The sequence below is a fragment of the Entelurus aequoreus genome, linkage group LG11 (genome assembly GCF_033978785.1).
Source record: "Entelurus aequoreus isolate RoL-2023_Sb linkage group LG11, RoL_Eaeq_v1.1, whole genome shotgun sequence".
Lineage (NCBI taxonomy): Eukaryota > Metazoa > Chordata > Actinopteri > Syngnathiformes > Syngnathidae > Entelurus > Entelurus aequoreus.
Genome location: NC_084741.1, coordinates 38,422,302 through 38,439,644, shown reverse-complemented (window position 1 = coordinate 38,439,644; position 17,343 = coordinate 38,422,302). Strand labels below are relative to the sequence as shown.

The following is a 17,343-nucleotide window of genomic DNA, read 5'->3' as shown; positions in this document are numbered from 1 at the left end:
TTTCTAGGCGCAGTCAGGGCGTTGAGGGTATATGGTTTGGTGGTTGCAGGATTAGGTTTCTGCTATTTGCAAATGATGTGGTCCTGATGGCTTCATCTGGCCAAGATCTTCAGCTCTCACTACATCGGTTTGCAGCCGAGTGTGAAGCGACTCGGATGGGAATCAGCACCTCCAAGTCAGAGTCTATGGTTCTCGCCCGGAAAAGGGTGGAGTGCCATCTCCGGGTTGGGGAGATCTTGCCCCAAGTGGAGGAGTTCAAGTACCTCGGAGTCTTGTTTAGGAGTGAGGGAAGAGTGGATCGTGAGATCGACAGGCGGATCGGTGCGGCGTCTTTAGTAATGCGGCTGCTGTATCGATCCGTTGTGGTGAAGGCAAAGCTCTCAATTTACCGGTCGATCTACGTTCCCATCCTCACCTATGGTCATGAGCTTTGGGTCATGACCGAAAGGACAAGAACACGGGTAGAAGCGGCCGAAATGAGTTTCCTCCGCCGGGTGGCGGGGCTCTCCCTTAGAGATAGGGTGAGAAGCTCTGTCATCCGGGAGGAGCTCAAAGTAAAGCCGCTGCTCCTCCACATCGAGAGGAGCCAGATGAGGTGGTTCGGGCATCTGGTCAGGATGCCACCCGAACGCCTCCCTAGGGAGGTGTTTCGGGCACGTCCGACCGGTAGGAGGCCACGGGAAAGACCCAGGACACGTTGGGAAGACTATCTCCCCCGGCTGGCCTGGGAACGACTCGGGATCCCCCGGGAGGAACTGGACGAAGTGGCTGGGGAGAGGGAAGTCTGGGCTTCCCTGCTTAGGCTGCTGCCCCCGCGACCCGACCTCGGATAAGCGGAAGAAGATGGATGGATGGATGGATGGATGAAATCTATTGATTGCTACAATTGGAGACACCTGGAAACATCCATTAAAATGAGGATGAAAAGACCATAAGGCCACTCTGTATTAACTAGAAAAAACAAATAAAATGCACATTGTTGTCTTGTGAGTGTGGCCGCAGCGAAAGGGGAACACACACATATCTGACGTGTTTGAACATCCTGGTATTAATGGACGTTCAGTGTATCTGGACTATGAACATGTGATTATTTAATAGAAAATATATATAGCGTCTATCAATTGAGTCCATTGATTATTTTAACAGTTGGTGTCAAACTGTCAGTTGTCTAGGGATGTAGCAATACACAGTATTATTGTTAACCGCGGTAAAACTCCCAACAATTATTATTACCATTTTAAATGTAAATTATCGAAAAACTGTGATTGATAACTGCACTTTGATAAAATCCCAGACTGACTGGCGCAAGCTCGCTAACTTAAATCTTAACATGAAAACAAGATACATTAATTTTTTCCCCCATTAAGAATTGACATCCCCCAATCTAAACTTTTACAAACACATTATTGTCTGAGCAACTAATTGAACCTACAAGCTGTGCTCTCTTAAGACAAAGTGATCGTTTTTATACTCAGAGGAATACGAGAGAATGGTGTTTTTACGGTGCGTTTAAGGATCACTGAACAGAGTAGGATGCTACAGCGCTCGGCAGAAATGATAAATAATAATAATAGATTGTATTTGTTAAGCACTTTTCATATGAATACATCTTAAAGTGCTACAGTACAAACCAATTCTTAAAACAATAAAAGCTTAGACCACCCTTAGGAGGTTCCATAGAAGTCGGCTGCTCTGTGAGCTGGGCAGCAGTCGAAGGCAGGGCCCTCAGTGGTCCGATCCTCGGCTACAGAAGCCAGCTCTTGGGACACGGAACGTCACCTCGCTGGGGGGGAAGGAGCCTCAGCTGGTGCGCGAGGTAGAGAAGTTCTGGCTGGATCTAGTCGGTCTCACTTCAACGCACAGCAAAGGCTTTGGAACCAGTCTTCTCAAGAGGGGCCAGACTCTCTTCCACTCTGGCGTTGCAAGCAGTGAGAGGCAACTGGCCGGGGTGGCTATATCTGTGGGCCCGGGGCTCAGAGCCTGTACGTTGGAGTTTAACCCGGTGGACGAGAGGGTAGCTTTCCTTAGCCTCAGGGTGGGGGGACGGGTCCTGACTGTTGTTTGTGCTTATGTACCAAACAACAGTTCAGAGGCACCAGAACGCCCAAACCACAGTTCGATGATCGACTTTGTGGTTGAATTATCGGATTTGCGGTCTCATGTTTTGGACACTCGGGTGAAGAGAGGGGTGGAACTTTTTAAACCAATGACCAGGTGGTGAGTCATCTCTGATGGTGGAGGAGATGCTGGACAGACCTGGCAGGCCCAAACGCACAGTGAGGGTCTGCTAGGAACGTCTAACAGAGTCTCCCGTCAGAGAGAGTTTCAATTCCCACCTCCGGAAGAACTTCGAACATGTTACGAGGGAGGCGCTGGACATTAAGTCCAAATAGACTGTGTTCTGTGCCTCTATTGTCGAGGCAGCTAATCGGAGCTGTGACCGCAAGGTGGTCGGTGCTTGCCGTGGCGGTAATATCAGAACCTGCTGGTGTCGGTGAGGGATGCTGTCAAGCTGAAGAAGGAGTACTATTGGGTGTTTTTGGCTCATGGGAAGGGCAGTTCCCCTTTAAGCGCACACAGGAAAATAGTGCTTTTATTGAGAGGCAATTATATAAATAGTCCTATAATTTCCTTGCAGTGATGAAGTGTAAATAACAAAATAGTTGCATTGCATTGGACTTAAGTAGTGTGTAATTCGCTGTATGCAAGCGTTAAATACACCAGATGCACGTGATCTTTTTTCTTTGGCTTTATTTATTTATTATATTACTAGCTAAGCAGGAAATAACCTTTGCGTTGGATTTTCATTATATTTTCCGACCTGCTGCTGATGTCTCGTTTCGGAGACTGTGAGAAACAATCTGTGTGAAGGTTAACCTGAAATTAAGCTCACCGGGCTCGAAATTTCCAACAGGAAAACATTACAAAAACACTTTTAGAAAACTGGCAGGAAACATGCTGTTGCTCTGCTGGACGGGAATGTGGTGAAATGTTTAACCTCCTTCTAATTAGAGCCCTGACAGAATACAGACACCATGTGGATGGACTGTGGCAGAAACAGGAGGGAAAAAGGTGTGTAATGCCAACGGTCGTCATCGTACTACCTAAATGGTCAGGTTTCCTTCATGTTGAATTATTGTAAGCAGCTTTTTAAAATTTAAATCACATTTAAGTACTGTTTACATCAGAACTTCCTCTGACAGCAATGAACACTCTCAGGACTTTAAATGAATGTTTACCTGGCGAGAAGAAGGTGAGATAGAGTCTTATGTAAGTTCTCAATGGGTGTAACCGATAAAAAGAACAATTTAAAATGATCAAGCTGCTTTTATTTATGAGGCAATGACCACCTGTTCAGTGAGGTACAGTAGTACCTCAACTTACAAGCTGAATCGGTTCTGGGAAGGAGCTCTTAACTCAAAACGCTTGTATCACAAATCAACATCTCCCATTGGAATGGATTGAAATCACTGGTGCTTTCCCCCCAAAACATCAACATTTTGTAATATTTAACATGCATTTTAGACTTTTAGATAATACATATTGTATTAAAAAACAATACAAATGAATGTAGTACAAACAAATACAATAGTTTTATGAAGTAATGTAATAATAATGTACAGTATTTACTTTGGAGAGTTAACTTCTACGGTATCACTTTCCAACTGTTTCAAACACACCATCAGCAGCTTTTCCTTATTTTCATGGATACATTTCCGCCGTTTAGATATTATTTTAACATTCTGGCTGGTGTTGGACTCAGTCTGCTTCCGTATGGTGCAGACTAGCTGTGATACGCTCCAACTGCTTCACCTAATTGGCTACACGCTCATTTTTTATTATTTCCTTTTTTTAAATCAATGAATATGCTTCTCAGCACTGTCATTCACACTCACACACTTCCTTCCTATGCCTAAAAAAACAAGGTATCGTGAATCTTTAGCTATAAGCTAATGCTAGCAAACAAGACCGGATGTTTTACTGTAGCATTTCCTATGCTAACAAATGGCAAAGAATCTTGTAACTCAAATTTTTGCTTGCATAACAATTATCTGAGAGACAGCTCTTATCTTAAAACACTTTTAAGTTGGGTCACTCTTCAGTTGAGGTACCACTGTACCTGGAAGCATTAAGACTCAACAAAATCCAGTGTTGGGCAGCATTTCTTCACAGATTTCTAAGAATTTCCAAACAGTGTCATTAGAAACAGAAATAAACTCTTTCAAGGTGAAACTGTCACCATCATAAAGACTTCATTAACAGTGCAGGCAGTGTGTTAAGTAACATTGTGACATTTCCCCATCATACAAGGGTAAAAATAAGTGAACCATTGTTAAATGTGAAAACACTAAAACATAACCTCAAGTGTATATTCTTGTATTGTTCTCATTGAGGTTGCTACTCATTTTGCAATAAGCGTTGCAAAAAAGTGTCAAAAAGCAAAACACACAAATAAAATAAAAGGATAGAGACACCATTATCAAGATAACACTTATAGACAAAACTAATATTCACCAAACTTTGTCGCTCGGTGTCACATGAATCAAGAAATTATTCAGTACATTTTGGTGAGGATCTGCATTAAAGAGCTATTATACAATCAACATCATGCTACTGTACTAATAATATTGCAAATATCATGTCACAGTAATACAAACCATCAATAACACACAAAAACGCAGTATAACAAATAACTAATGCTGTCAAATGATTACTTAAAAGAATCTGATTAATTACACTTTTGAATTGGATTAATCACGATTGTTCAGGTTAATAGTCACTTATATAATTAAGTGCCAATGATTGTCACACACACACACACTAGGTGGGGTGAGATTGTCCTCTGCATTTGACCCATCAGCCTCACCCCTTAGGAGGTGAGGGGAGCAGTGAGCAGCAGCGGTGGCCACGCCCGGGAATCGTTTTGGTGATTTAACCCCCAATTCCAACCCTTGATGCTGAGTGCCAAGCAGGGAGGTAATGGGTCCCATTTTTATAGTCTTTGGTATGACTCGGCCGGGGTTTGAACTCACGACCTACCGATCTCAGGCCGGACACTCTAACCCAGGGGTCACCAACGCGGTGCCCGCGGGCACCAGGTCGCCCGTAAGGACCAGATCAGTCGCCCGCGGGCCTGTTCTAAAAAAAAAAAAAATTAAAAAAAAAACAATTTTTAAAACATTTTTTTTTATTTTAAATTAAATCTACATAGAAAAAACACAAGATACACTTTCAATCAGTGCATCAACCCAAACAACCTCCCCCATGCACACTCATCCACACCCACTCACACAAAAGGGGTTATTTCTTTCTGCTACCAATATTCTGGTTCCCACAACATAGACAACACATCTGCAAGGGACACAGTCCCTGAAGCACACATGATTGTATAGGCTGCTGGTCCACTAACATTTTCATTAATTACTATTTTTTATGTAATTATTTTTATATTGTTTTACTTTCTTTTTTATCCAAGAAAATGTTTTTTATTTATTTATCTTATTTTATTTTATTTTTTAAAAAAGGGCCTTATCTTCAACAGACCAGGTTGTCAATGAAATTAGATTTGTTTAAAGGGTTTTTTAAACCAGGCCCAGTCCAGATAATGTCCAAGTCGGACTCAGCAACACACACCTTCATTCATGTACACAGAAAAAAATTAGGGAACACAACAGATTGCATATAATTTATAAACAAAATTACATTTTCAAAATAAGCATTTATGTACAGTCCAGATTATGTCCAGGTCACTCAAATTAGGGAACACAACAACAGATATCATATAATCTATAAACATAATTATACTTTCAAAATAAGCCTTTGAGGACTTCTCATCTTTTTTTAAATGTTTTTTGGCATCATTATCGTTTTCAACCATGTAACTTTCTAAAGTTAGAAAATACTGAATAAATGTTTTAGAGAAAGTAATACTAAGTGAATATCTGTTTTTGGCCTTAAAAATAAACATTTTACCGAGTACTATAATTAAATTGACTAAATCATGATTGTCAATGAACTCTCCTAAAATAACAGAAACCACATTAAGCTTCATAAACAAACCAATCCTTAAACACATTTTTTCAACTTCCACCCAAAACAAAGACACAATATGACAATACCAAAACAAATGCAGGGTGGATTCAGGCTCCTGACAACAAAATCGGCAATCATCTGACTCTGTCATATTCCATAATTTTAACATTTTCCCTGTGGGTAAGAAGTTATAAATAATTTTAATGTGAAAATAACGATTTTGCACATCGATAGTGGTTTTATAGATTAGTTTGAATATGGCATCCCATGGCAACGGGCAGTCAAAAAAGTCCTCCCATTTTCCATTTGTGTTGTATGAGGCAGCCTTCAAAGATTTCTTTATTAAATAAAAATTATATATTTTTCTATTTACTTTAGTTCCTTTTTGCCAACTAGAATTTCTTATTAGAGGTTTACAAACTAATAATTTAGTAGTTCCATAATTAATTATTTGTTTCCATCTTTTCCCAATTACTCCAGTTAGTTGATAAAATGAAAAGCTTGAGCAAGCATCACCATACATAGCTCTAAATTCATCATACTTCATAATTTTACCATTCTCATTGATAATATCATTGACAAAAATGATTCCTCTTTCAAACATATTTTTCCAAAGGAAAGGCTTTCCATCTATTACAATATTAGAGTTCATCCATATTAACTGCTGCAAAATATCGTCTCTTTTTTCTGGCACATAAAATTGAAAACACCACTATGAGTGGATTGTTTCCTTTATGAACCCCGCCATGTTTCCCAGCAGACTCTCTGGGAGGGGATCACTTGTAAAAAAGGATACAATTTCTTTTGATACAGTACATGTTTTTTGTCCAACAGGACATTTGTGTATTACTCAATGTTTAAATACATCTTTGGAACAATTGATGCTTTTAAAGACAGACACATAGCTTCAAGGTTGAGAAGTTTCAGGCCCCCATATTCATACTCTTTGTACAAAACCTTTCTTTTAATCTTTTCTGGTTTGCCGTTCCAGACAAAATCGAAGACCCTCCGCTCATAAATCTTAAAAAAGTTTTGTGATGGAGCTGGTAATGACAAAAACAAATAAATAAATTGAGGAATAATTAACGAGTTGGCAATAGACATTTTACCATACAAGGTTAGGGATTTCCCTTTCCATAATTGCATAATTTTGTCCAGCTTTCTTAGTCGATTATCATAATTTACTGAGCCTAAATCTTCCAGATTTTCTGGGACAACAACACCAAGTATGTTAACTGGTCCATCTGTCCACAAAACAGGCTCTTTGCATTCCATTCGAAAGGACGTTCCCTTTAGATTTCCGATCCTTAACATTTTACATTTATCATAATTAAGCTTAAGGCCAGATTTCTGTGAAAATATGTCCAAAAGATTAAGAAGGTTCCGCAAACAATGAGGAAAAATCTTATCTTTGTGAATCAGCCTTTTCTGACATGAACTTCATCAAGAACAAACACAGAACACGCCTCACTGATGCACATCTGCAAGACTCACTCAGAGTTGCAGTGTCAAGTTACACACCAGAGTACAACACACTAGTTAACAGCATGCAATGCCAGGCTTCCCACTAACTGACAAAGAAACAGATAACAGATTTGGTGTCCAGTTCAAAGTGTGACATGATTTAAAAATTTGAGAGTTTACTTTAGTATTTTACAAGAGTTATTATTTGTACAAACATGGTGCAAAGTAATTCATGATTTGTTAAAAAATATTAGTGGCTAGCTAGTTAAAATGGGATATTGTGATTTCACAAGACTGTCTTAGAAGTGATCATTTGAAAATGTTCAATTTGAAAAATGTGCACTTAGAGAAAATATAAAAATAAAGTGTTGCATATTGATATTTATCTGTTTCTATATATATTTATTGTGAGAAATCATTAAGATGATCAGTGTTTCCACAAAGATAAATATCATTAATTATTAATAATATCAGAGTTAAAGGTAAATTGAGCAAATTGGCTACTTCTGGCAATTTATTTAAGTGTGTATCTAACTGGTAGCCCTTCGCATTAATCAGTACCCAAGAAGTAGCCCTTGGTTTCAAAAAGGTTGGTGACCCCTGCTCTAACCACTATTAACTTAAAGAAAGACGTAATATTTAGACACAAATGCAATTCTATTGTCAGAACGTCATACAGGAATTTTTTTTAGATGATTTACTTTAATGAACAATATTTATTTGCTTAAAACTTGTTTAGTCTAAAATCCCGTCAGAGTGTATTTTGAAGTGAAATTTGTCATATAGCACACCAATCAGAATCTCCTTAATCATCTTTGTACTGACGTATGAATTGACCTGGGGCCGTACTTATCAAGCTTCTTAGAGTGCCATTTTACACTTAAGTCCTGAGAATTTGCGAAATTTAGTCCTACTCTCAAACTTAAGAATAAAAGCTTTTTATCAACGTTCTTAAGTCTAAGAATCACTCCTACTCTCCACGATATTTAAGAGACCTTCAGAGGTGTCTTAAGTGGTTAGGAGTTGCCAGCAGGGGATGGCACTGAGGCGAGAGAGACGTGCGCGAACGTTCAGGGAACGGAACAATGTTTTTGTTTTTTTTGATGACGAGCAGCTGATCAAACGGTATCGTTTAGACAGAGCGGATATTATTTTTGTCACAGATTTAATACTTTTCGATTCTTTGTTGATTTCTGCATGTGGCTGCAGTGGGCTAGTATATATAGAGCCACCCACACCAGTTTGAAATTAGTTGCCTAATTAATGAATTGGAAAGAAAATGTTATGACAGTAGCGTATGTGTGTGGCCGTGAGGTGAGTGACGTCAGTGAGTGTGTGGGCGATAGAAGAGAGGGAGCGGTAGCGTGAGTGCCGGCGGGGACTAGTTTGTTTTGTATTATTTTGTAGTTTATTGTCAAAATATACACTCCCATTGTCCACTTAAATATTTCCAAGATATTTCTTTATTCTTAGACAACGGATTCCCTTCCGTGATTGGTCATTTCTATGGACACAGAAATGACGTCACCTAAAATTCCGTTTACGGCACATAGTAATGTCGTAATTCAGCTCTGAGTGTGACACTTAAGATTCAGTCCTACACTTCGCTGAAAGTGTGAGTAAGACGCTTGATAACTAACTTTTAAGTGCAGCTTTCAGCGAAGAATTAATTTACTCTTAAGTCAACTCTTAGCAGACTTCTTAGGAGTAATTCTAAGAAGCTTGATAAGTACGGCCCCTGATCACTGAATGTTCAGCAGTAGTGTACAACTTTCAGGTCTACATCTGTGGTAATGCAAAGGAACATATATACGGTCAAAATAAATTGTGTGATTAATCTGCATATATGCATGATTATTGCAATATTTTTTTGTGATCAATTAAATGAGGTAACTCGTTATTTGTGACAGCCTTACATCATATAAATAAAAAATAACACACAAAACGCAATATAACAATCTAACAATCCATTCTCACTAAAGCACAACATCAACATCATCTGGAGCATTTCAGAATCAATAATTAGCTAACAACATGACAAAAACAGAACACGTTGAAATAAAATGTATCATACTCACCACATACTCATGAGCACTGATATGGAAGTTGTGAACTAACCCTTTTTTGGAAAAGAAAATTAAGAATGTCCAACCCCAAGTCAATGTCTTCTTTGTTTTGCTCTGATTAAGCAATCAGATAATTGCTGACCTTAATGTACCACTGCTTGCCGGCGCTGTGAGGCATATCTGAAATCTGATTGGTTAAAAAAACAGCAGCCAGGACATGGTTAATTGGGACCAGACATCACCCCGATAAACGTTTTTTCCCGCGAAGTAGTAACATTATTAATTAATCAAATATTTTCATAGTTAGAGCATAAAAAATGGTTTACGACTTTTTAAATATATGTTTTTTTACATATTTAGAGCCCCCTAAACATGAAATAACAACCATATAGTCAACAAAACACTTGTTTCACCCAATATAGTAGCCTTGTGTGTGTTCTGGAGATTACAGTATTGGAGATTACGGCGTGGCTCAGTTGGTAGAGCGGCCATCCAGCAATTTGAGGACTCCAGATCCGATTCCAGCTTCCGCCATCTTAGTCACGGCCATTGTGTCCTTGAGCAAGACCATTCACCCGCCTTGCATCCGGTGCCGCTCACACTGGTTTATGAATGTGAATGATCAGAGACGCATTGGCGGCAACACTTCCACCAGAAAATCGCAGGGCAGCTGTGGCTACAAATACCACCATCAACGTGTAAGTGTAGAATGAATAAATAATAAGTTTTCAATTCTCTGTGAAGCGCTTTGAGTGTCTAGAAAAGCACTTTATAAAGCGAATGCATTATTATTATTATTATTATTATTACTACCGGTAGCATGGAGGATCCTCTAAGTCTCATTGTTATGGCTGTCATGCAGCCACTACAACACAGCCACAACAAAAATACTTCTTCACATCCTATGTAATTCCTCTAAGTGTGAACTGGGCTTCCATGTGTGAAACCACCGCTGTGTGCTCTTCTGCAAAAACTTGGTCAACTTGACAGTCGTAGCTACGATCGATAGCGTTGATATTTGCATCCCGTCTTGTTAGCACCGCCTTTCTGCGTTGTCATTCCACATCGCACAAGCCAACGTTGTGTTATTGATGTCGACGATGAAGTGCATCAAAAAAGTTTATCTCCACTTTGACCAGACACTTGCTGAAAGCTAATAGTTTATAAGAGTCTCAGGTTAGCCGGTAGTGCCGCGCCATATGTCCGATGCTACCTCTAGCTGTTTGACATCACTCACGAGGAATGTGGAGATGTGTTATTGATGAGGCAGGAGTAGAAGATGAAGTCCATCAAAAAGTTGTTCTGCCTAAAGGTAGAGAATATGTATTGAATATGCTTTGGTGTAAATTTTTTGTATGTTTTGCTCCAAAGTAAATCTTATAACCCGTTTTTGAGTCTGTCTGCAAGGTGTTCGATTGTGGAGGTGTTCCCAGATTACAAATGAAACTATGGCCCAACCGCTCCAAAAGTATCATAATTTATCTTTTCAAATTGTACACTATCTAGATATACATCTTGAAGTCATCACCGCTGTTTTTTCCCCGAAAAACGGTCGAAAATAAACGTCATAAACATAATATAGATTCCACCTGGTCACAACATAAGGTATAGCTTGAAACTCCATCCATCCATCCATTTTCTACCGCTTATTCCCTTCGGGGTCGCGGGGGGCGCTGGAGCCTATCTCAGCTACAATCGGGCGGAAGGCGGGGTACACCCTGGACAAGTCGCCACCTCATCGCAGTAGCTTGAAACTCTCAGATCAAATTCAGAACCGCAAAAAAAACGCTGATTTCAGCAGCATTTATGTCACTACACATCTGCGCTATTATGCGCATGCCAAGATTAGATGAAATCAATACTTTATCCTACCTTTTTTGCGTTTCTTTACAACTGAAGCAGAGGGAGCTCCTCCCCCTCTGGGCTTGACTTCAGGTCAAATTAAGCACACCCACCCCGCTGTGATGTCACAAAGTACTTCACGCACCCTTACCTACAATGCAGTGGCGTGCGGTGAGGTTAATGTCTGGTGAGGCACTGCATCATCACAGTCAGATTTACAAACATATGAACCCTAAATAGTATCTTATTCACCATGTGATTGGCAGCAGTTAACGGGTTATGTTTAAAAGCTCATACCAGCATTCTTTACACATACAAACTAGCACACAAAAAAGCACATTTAATAAAAAAAACATTATTATGGTCTTACCTTTCTTGCTGGACATCCACACAGCCAGACTTTGCGTGTGTACCACGCCGTTTGAAAAGAACGGGTCTTCTATCCCGAAGTCAAAAGCAAACCTTTTAGCTCCGGCGTTGGTCTACCTTTAATTATTACCTCCTGCTTCGATTGAAAGTCCAGTTTAGAAAACTGTTTTATTTTACATATGTAATCCTCCATGTTTTTAATAAAAGTTCAGGCGAGAGGAAATAAAAAAAACGCTGCACTTATTATTGCTAACTTTTTTTTTTTTCTTCTGCGGAAAGGAATGATCTCTGGGATCACTACCGCCCTCTACCACCAGGAGGCCGGATTACTGCGAGCCTCAGACAGTACGTCTTTGGCAGCAGTTTTATGAATGCTCAGCTGAAGAAATACGTTACACACATACAGTTGTTGACAAAATACACTGTACATTATATACCTCAGCTAACTAAACTATGGAAATGTATAATATAATTCATATAGGAATACAGTCTCACTGCACAGCAGCTCAGCAGTTAGCCGAGTCATTGTGCACGATCCATGTTGAGGCACAAATCAGTGACGTGCCTCACCTGGTTGCTGATCACCGCACCGTCTCTTCACAGTATTTGAACGGCAAATGTGAAAATAAAAATTAAAATAATCTAAAACTGGTGAAGTTAAATGGAAAATAACTTTAGTATAATCACTGGATACATATAACAATTTAATTATTTTTTTTTCTTTTTACATTTTTTTCTTTCCATGATGGCAGGTGAGGCCCCGCCTCCCCTGCCTCTAGTGACTGCACGCCACTGCTACAATGTTTTTCAAATGTGAGAAGCGTGCGTGCGATACGAGGGGAGAGTCCATGCATATGCGAAGAAGAGATAAGGAGGAGCATTACTTTGGTCGAGACAAACACACTAACCGTGTTCAGCATGTGTTGCTTTATTTAGTGTCACTAGTCACAAACCTCACCAGGCCAATATGTACACTAAACATCTGACTGGCTGGTCATACATGGGCCATTCCACCACATTTATTTTTTTAATTTGTTTGTTGCTGAATCTTTATAATGTGTCAACATAATGTTATTGTGGTTATAGTTTGTGCATTTTCTCATTTCATGCTAAACAAAATCACTCTTGTCATTTTCAGTCTTGTTAAGTCATCATTGCCATTGAACCTTGTCTGAGAAGGGCCAATACACATCAATAATATTAACAGATTTACAGTGGAAAATAAACTATCAATTTACATATTTTTCATTATTTCGAGAGTTTTAACAAGCAAACAGCACTGATTCAGTGGAATGTCCCACATAGTCAATGCACAAAGCGTCTAACGTTATTCCTTAACATTGCCGATTTGGGAAATACGATTCAGAAGTCGGGATGTTTTTCTATATTGTCCATATTTATTTATTATTAATACAGCTTAAAATTGGTCAATTTGCACCCCAACAGTGCTAAAATGTTTCCAACAAATGCACCACATGGTGGCGCTGTTATTAAACCCCAAAATTAATCACTTTTCGTATCATATTTGTACGTATCGTATTTGCTGATGATGTTCTGTTGTTGTTGTTGTTGTGGTTGCTATTGTTATTTTTGTGTTTGTTGTTGTTGTTGTCTCTCTGTCTTATCCCCCTCTTGTACCCGCAATTTCTCCCTCTGTCTTCCTTTTTTCTCTTTCTATCCCCTCCTGCTGTGCCAAAAAATAATATAAATGCATTTAATAAAGTCAAATACAAATAAGGCAACAAGGGAAGTATCCCACACTTCTCTTTTGTAAAGTAAATATGTACAGCAAATATGAGCATCTACTTCAACAATAGGATTTGCCTGAGTAGCTGAACAGGACCAAAAAATAAATAAATTAAACCCCAAAGTTTGATGGATTTGAAAACACGATTACTTTATTGTGTTTAAAGGGGACCTATGATGATTGTAATCTACATTTAACACACCCCATTGTGGTTTAGATAATATGTTTTGGATATGATTTGCTGTAAATGTCACTTTCTTAACCCGGTTTGTGTGTTGAGGCGTTCCCATATTGCAAAGGAAACCACACCCACTCTTTTCAAAAGTATCAGAATTTATATGTTGAAATTGTACATTATTTATATATATATATATATATATATATATATATATATATATATATATATATATATATATATATATATATATATATATATATATATACATTAGAGATGCACGGATAGGCAATTTTTTCATCCGCAACCGCATCACAAAAGTCGTCATCCACCCGCCATCCACCCGAACTAACATTTTATCAAAACCACAACCGCCCGCCACCCACCCGTTGTTATATATCTAATATATACGATACAAGGCATTCCTGTTAAAGAAAGGAGACTGATCCAATGCAGCAGAGACATTCAATGCGTGCCACGCAATAATATCTCTTGGCCACGCATTAGAGCATACTTGCCAACCTTCCCGGTTTTACCGGGAGGCTCCCGGTATTCAGCGCCTCTCCCGATAAACTCCCGGAATTCAGCCGGAGCTGGAGGCCACGCCCCCTCCAGCTCAATGCGGACCTGAGTGGGGACAGCAGCGACAGTCTGTTTTCACGTCCGCTTTCCCACAATATTAACAGCATGCCTGCCCAATCACGTTATAACTGTAGAATGATCAAGGGCGAGTTCTTGGTTTCTTATGTGGGTTTATTGTTAGGCAGTTTCATTAACGTCCTCCCAGCACGGTAACAACACACAACAGCAGCAGTCACGTTTTCGTCTACCGTAAAGCAGTTTGTCTGCCGTAAACAGCAATGTTGTGACACTCTTAAACAGGACAATACTGCCATCTACTGAATAGCCTCCAGAACACTGAAATTCAAGTATTTATTTTATTTATATGTATAATAAAGAAAATAAGTAAATAAAAAATAAATAAATAAATAAATTATATATATATATATATATATATATATATATATATATATATATATATATACATATGAAATACTTGAGTTGGTGAATTCTAGCTGAAATATATTCCGCCCTTAACCACGCCCCCAACCACGACCCCGGCCAAACCACGCCCACCCCCGACCACAATTTCTTCCCCCTACAAAAACCTTCCCCCCCCCATTTACTTCCGTGGTCATGTTTCCTCTTACGTCATTGACAGCGATCGATAGCACTTCGGCTCTGACTGCTCGTCGCTGGAAGGATACTTCGTCTTTGACAGCTGCTGGAATCTGAAGAAATCGATTATTGTTTTTTTTTGTACAGGCGCGGAACAGGACAGTCGTGTGCGGGTTAAGGACCCCCGGCAACTTTGTGACTTTATTGGACGCAGCCCCGGAAGTAAATGGGGGGGGGGGAGGGGGAGGCTTTTGTAGGGGGGAAGAAATTTGGCGTGACAGCTGCAGCAGTTCCTGATGAATAATTGCCTGTTTCAAAGAGTGCTGCTTGTTTTTCGTATGTGGGTAACAACATTTAACTATGTATTTTTTTTTTCTGAATTGGTTCAACCGCCACCTGCCCGAATCTATTTAAAATCTATTTTTTTCGTCATGCATCCGCCCGACTCCGCGGACTCCGCGGTTGTGTCCGCAAACCGCGCATCTCTAATATATATATATATATATATATATATATATATATATATATATATATATATATATATATATATATATATATATATATATATATATATATATATATATGTATATGTATATATATATAAACTGTATATATATATATATATATATATATATATATATATATATATATATATATATATATATATATATATATATATGTACATAAATAATTTTGACGTCGTCACTGCTATTTCTTTTCCCTGACACGGTCGAAAATAAACTTCAGAAACATTATATAGATTCACACTCAGATTTATTCCGAGGCACATAAAAAACAGTTCATTTTACCAGCATTTATGTCTTTCAATGTCTGTGTTATTATGGGCATGCCAAGATAAGATGATTACAATACTGTTTCTTACCCTTTTTGCTTTTCCTCACAGCCTTAAACAGAGGGAACTCCTCTCAAAGGAAGGTGGATGTACTTAGTATCCACATAAGTGCATCCACCTAGCTCTGATGTCACAACATAGCCAGACTGCAAAACCCAGCCCACGCCAAAATGCATGAACCTTATGATTTGACATTGTTTAACACAATATTCCAACTTTCTAACACTATTTATAAATCAGAAATGACACAATTCATCATAGTCCTCCTTTAAAAATGTAACGTTTACCTCTGCAGGTAGTCGTGACACAATTTACAAGCTTTGTATTGGTTTGACTTGACTTGAGAGAAATCAGATTTGCTGCTTTGTCACACAACTCTTTCTTTGTTTTCCTACCCAGGGCTCAAACGTCGCCTTATTCATCAACTGTTCCATCAGTCTGTCTACTGGGTGTCTCCTCATTTTAATCATAGCCTTCCATTATAAGGACATCATGGTGAGTTTCCCAGATTTCACTCTGTTTCCAATGCTGGCTTGATTTTTGTGTTGCTCATCTTAAGAGTGTGACTTAAAGGCCTACTGAAATGAATCTTTTTTATTCAAACGGGGATAGCAGATCTATTCTATGTGTCATACTTGATCATTTCGCGATAATGCCATATTTTTGCTGAAAGGATTTAGTATAGAACAACGACGATAAAGTTCGCAACTTTTGGTCTCTGATAAAAAAAAGCCTTGCCCCTACCGGAAGTAGCGTGACGTAGTCAGTTGTTCGCCTCCTCATATTTTCCTATTGTTTTCAACGCAGCTAGAGCGATTCGGACCGAGAAAGTGACGATTACCCCATTAATTTGAGCGAGGATGAAAGATTTGTGGATGAGGACTGTTAGAGTGACGGACTAGAATGCAGTGCAAGACATATCTTTTTTCGCTCTGACCGTAACTTAGGTACAAGCTGGCTCATTGGATTCCACACTCTCTACTTTTTCTATTGTGGATCACGGATTTGTATTTTAAACCACCTCGGATACAATATCCTCTTGAAAATGAGAGTTGAGAACGCGAAATGGACATTCACATTGACTTTTATCTCCACGACAATACATCGGCGAAGCTCTTTAGCTACTGAGCTAACGTGATAGCATCTGGCTCAAATGCAGATACAAACAAAATAAATAAATCCCTGACTGGAAGGATAGATAGAAGATCAACAATACTATTAAACCATGTACATGTAACTACACGGTTAAAAATTCTCAGCCTGGCAAAGCTTAACAATGCTGTTGCTAACGATGCTGAAGCTAACTTAGCAACTTAGCAACCGGACCTCACAGAGCTATGATAAAAACATTAGCGCTCCACCTACGCCAGCCAGCCCTCATCTGCTCATCAACACCCGTGCTCACCTGCGTTCCAGCGATCGACGGCGCGACGAAGGACTTCACCCGATCACAGATGCGGTTGGCGGCTAGCGTCGGCTAGCGCGTCTGCTATCCAAGTAAGTCCTCCTTGTTGTGTTGCTACAGCCAGCCGCTAATACACCGATCCCACCTACAACTTTCTTCTTTGCAGTCTCCATTGTTCATTAAACAAATTGCAAAAGATTCACCAACGCA

General features: G+C 39.2%; 1 protein-coding gene across 1 annotated transcript in view; it reads left to right on the top strand.

The window, feature by feature from the left end:
- The window catches only part of kcnn4 (potassium intermediate/small conductance calcium-activated channel, subfamily N, member 4), an 80,455-nt gene that overhangs the window by 14,732 nt on the left and 48,380 nt on the right, over positions 1–17,343 (top strand). The window contains exon 2 of the mRNA XM_062063201.1: positions 16,128–16,223. Within this exon, the coding sequence (XP_061919185.1) occupies positions 16,128–16,223 (96 nt within the window). The remainder of the gene's footprint in view (positions 1–16,127; positions 16,224–17,343) is intronic.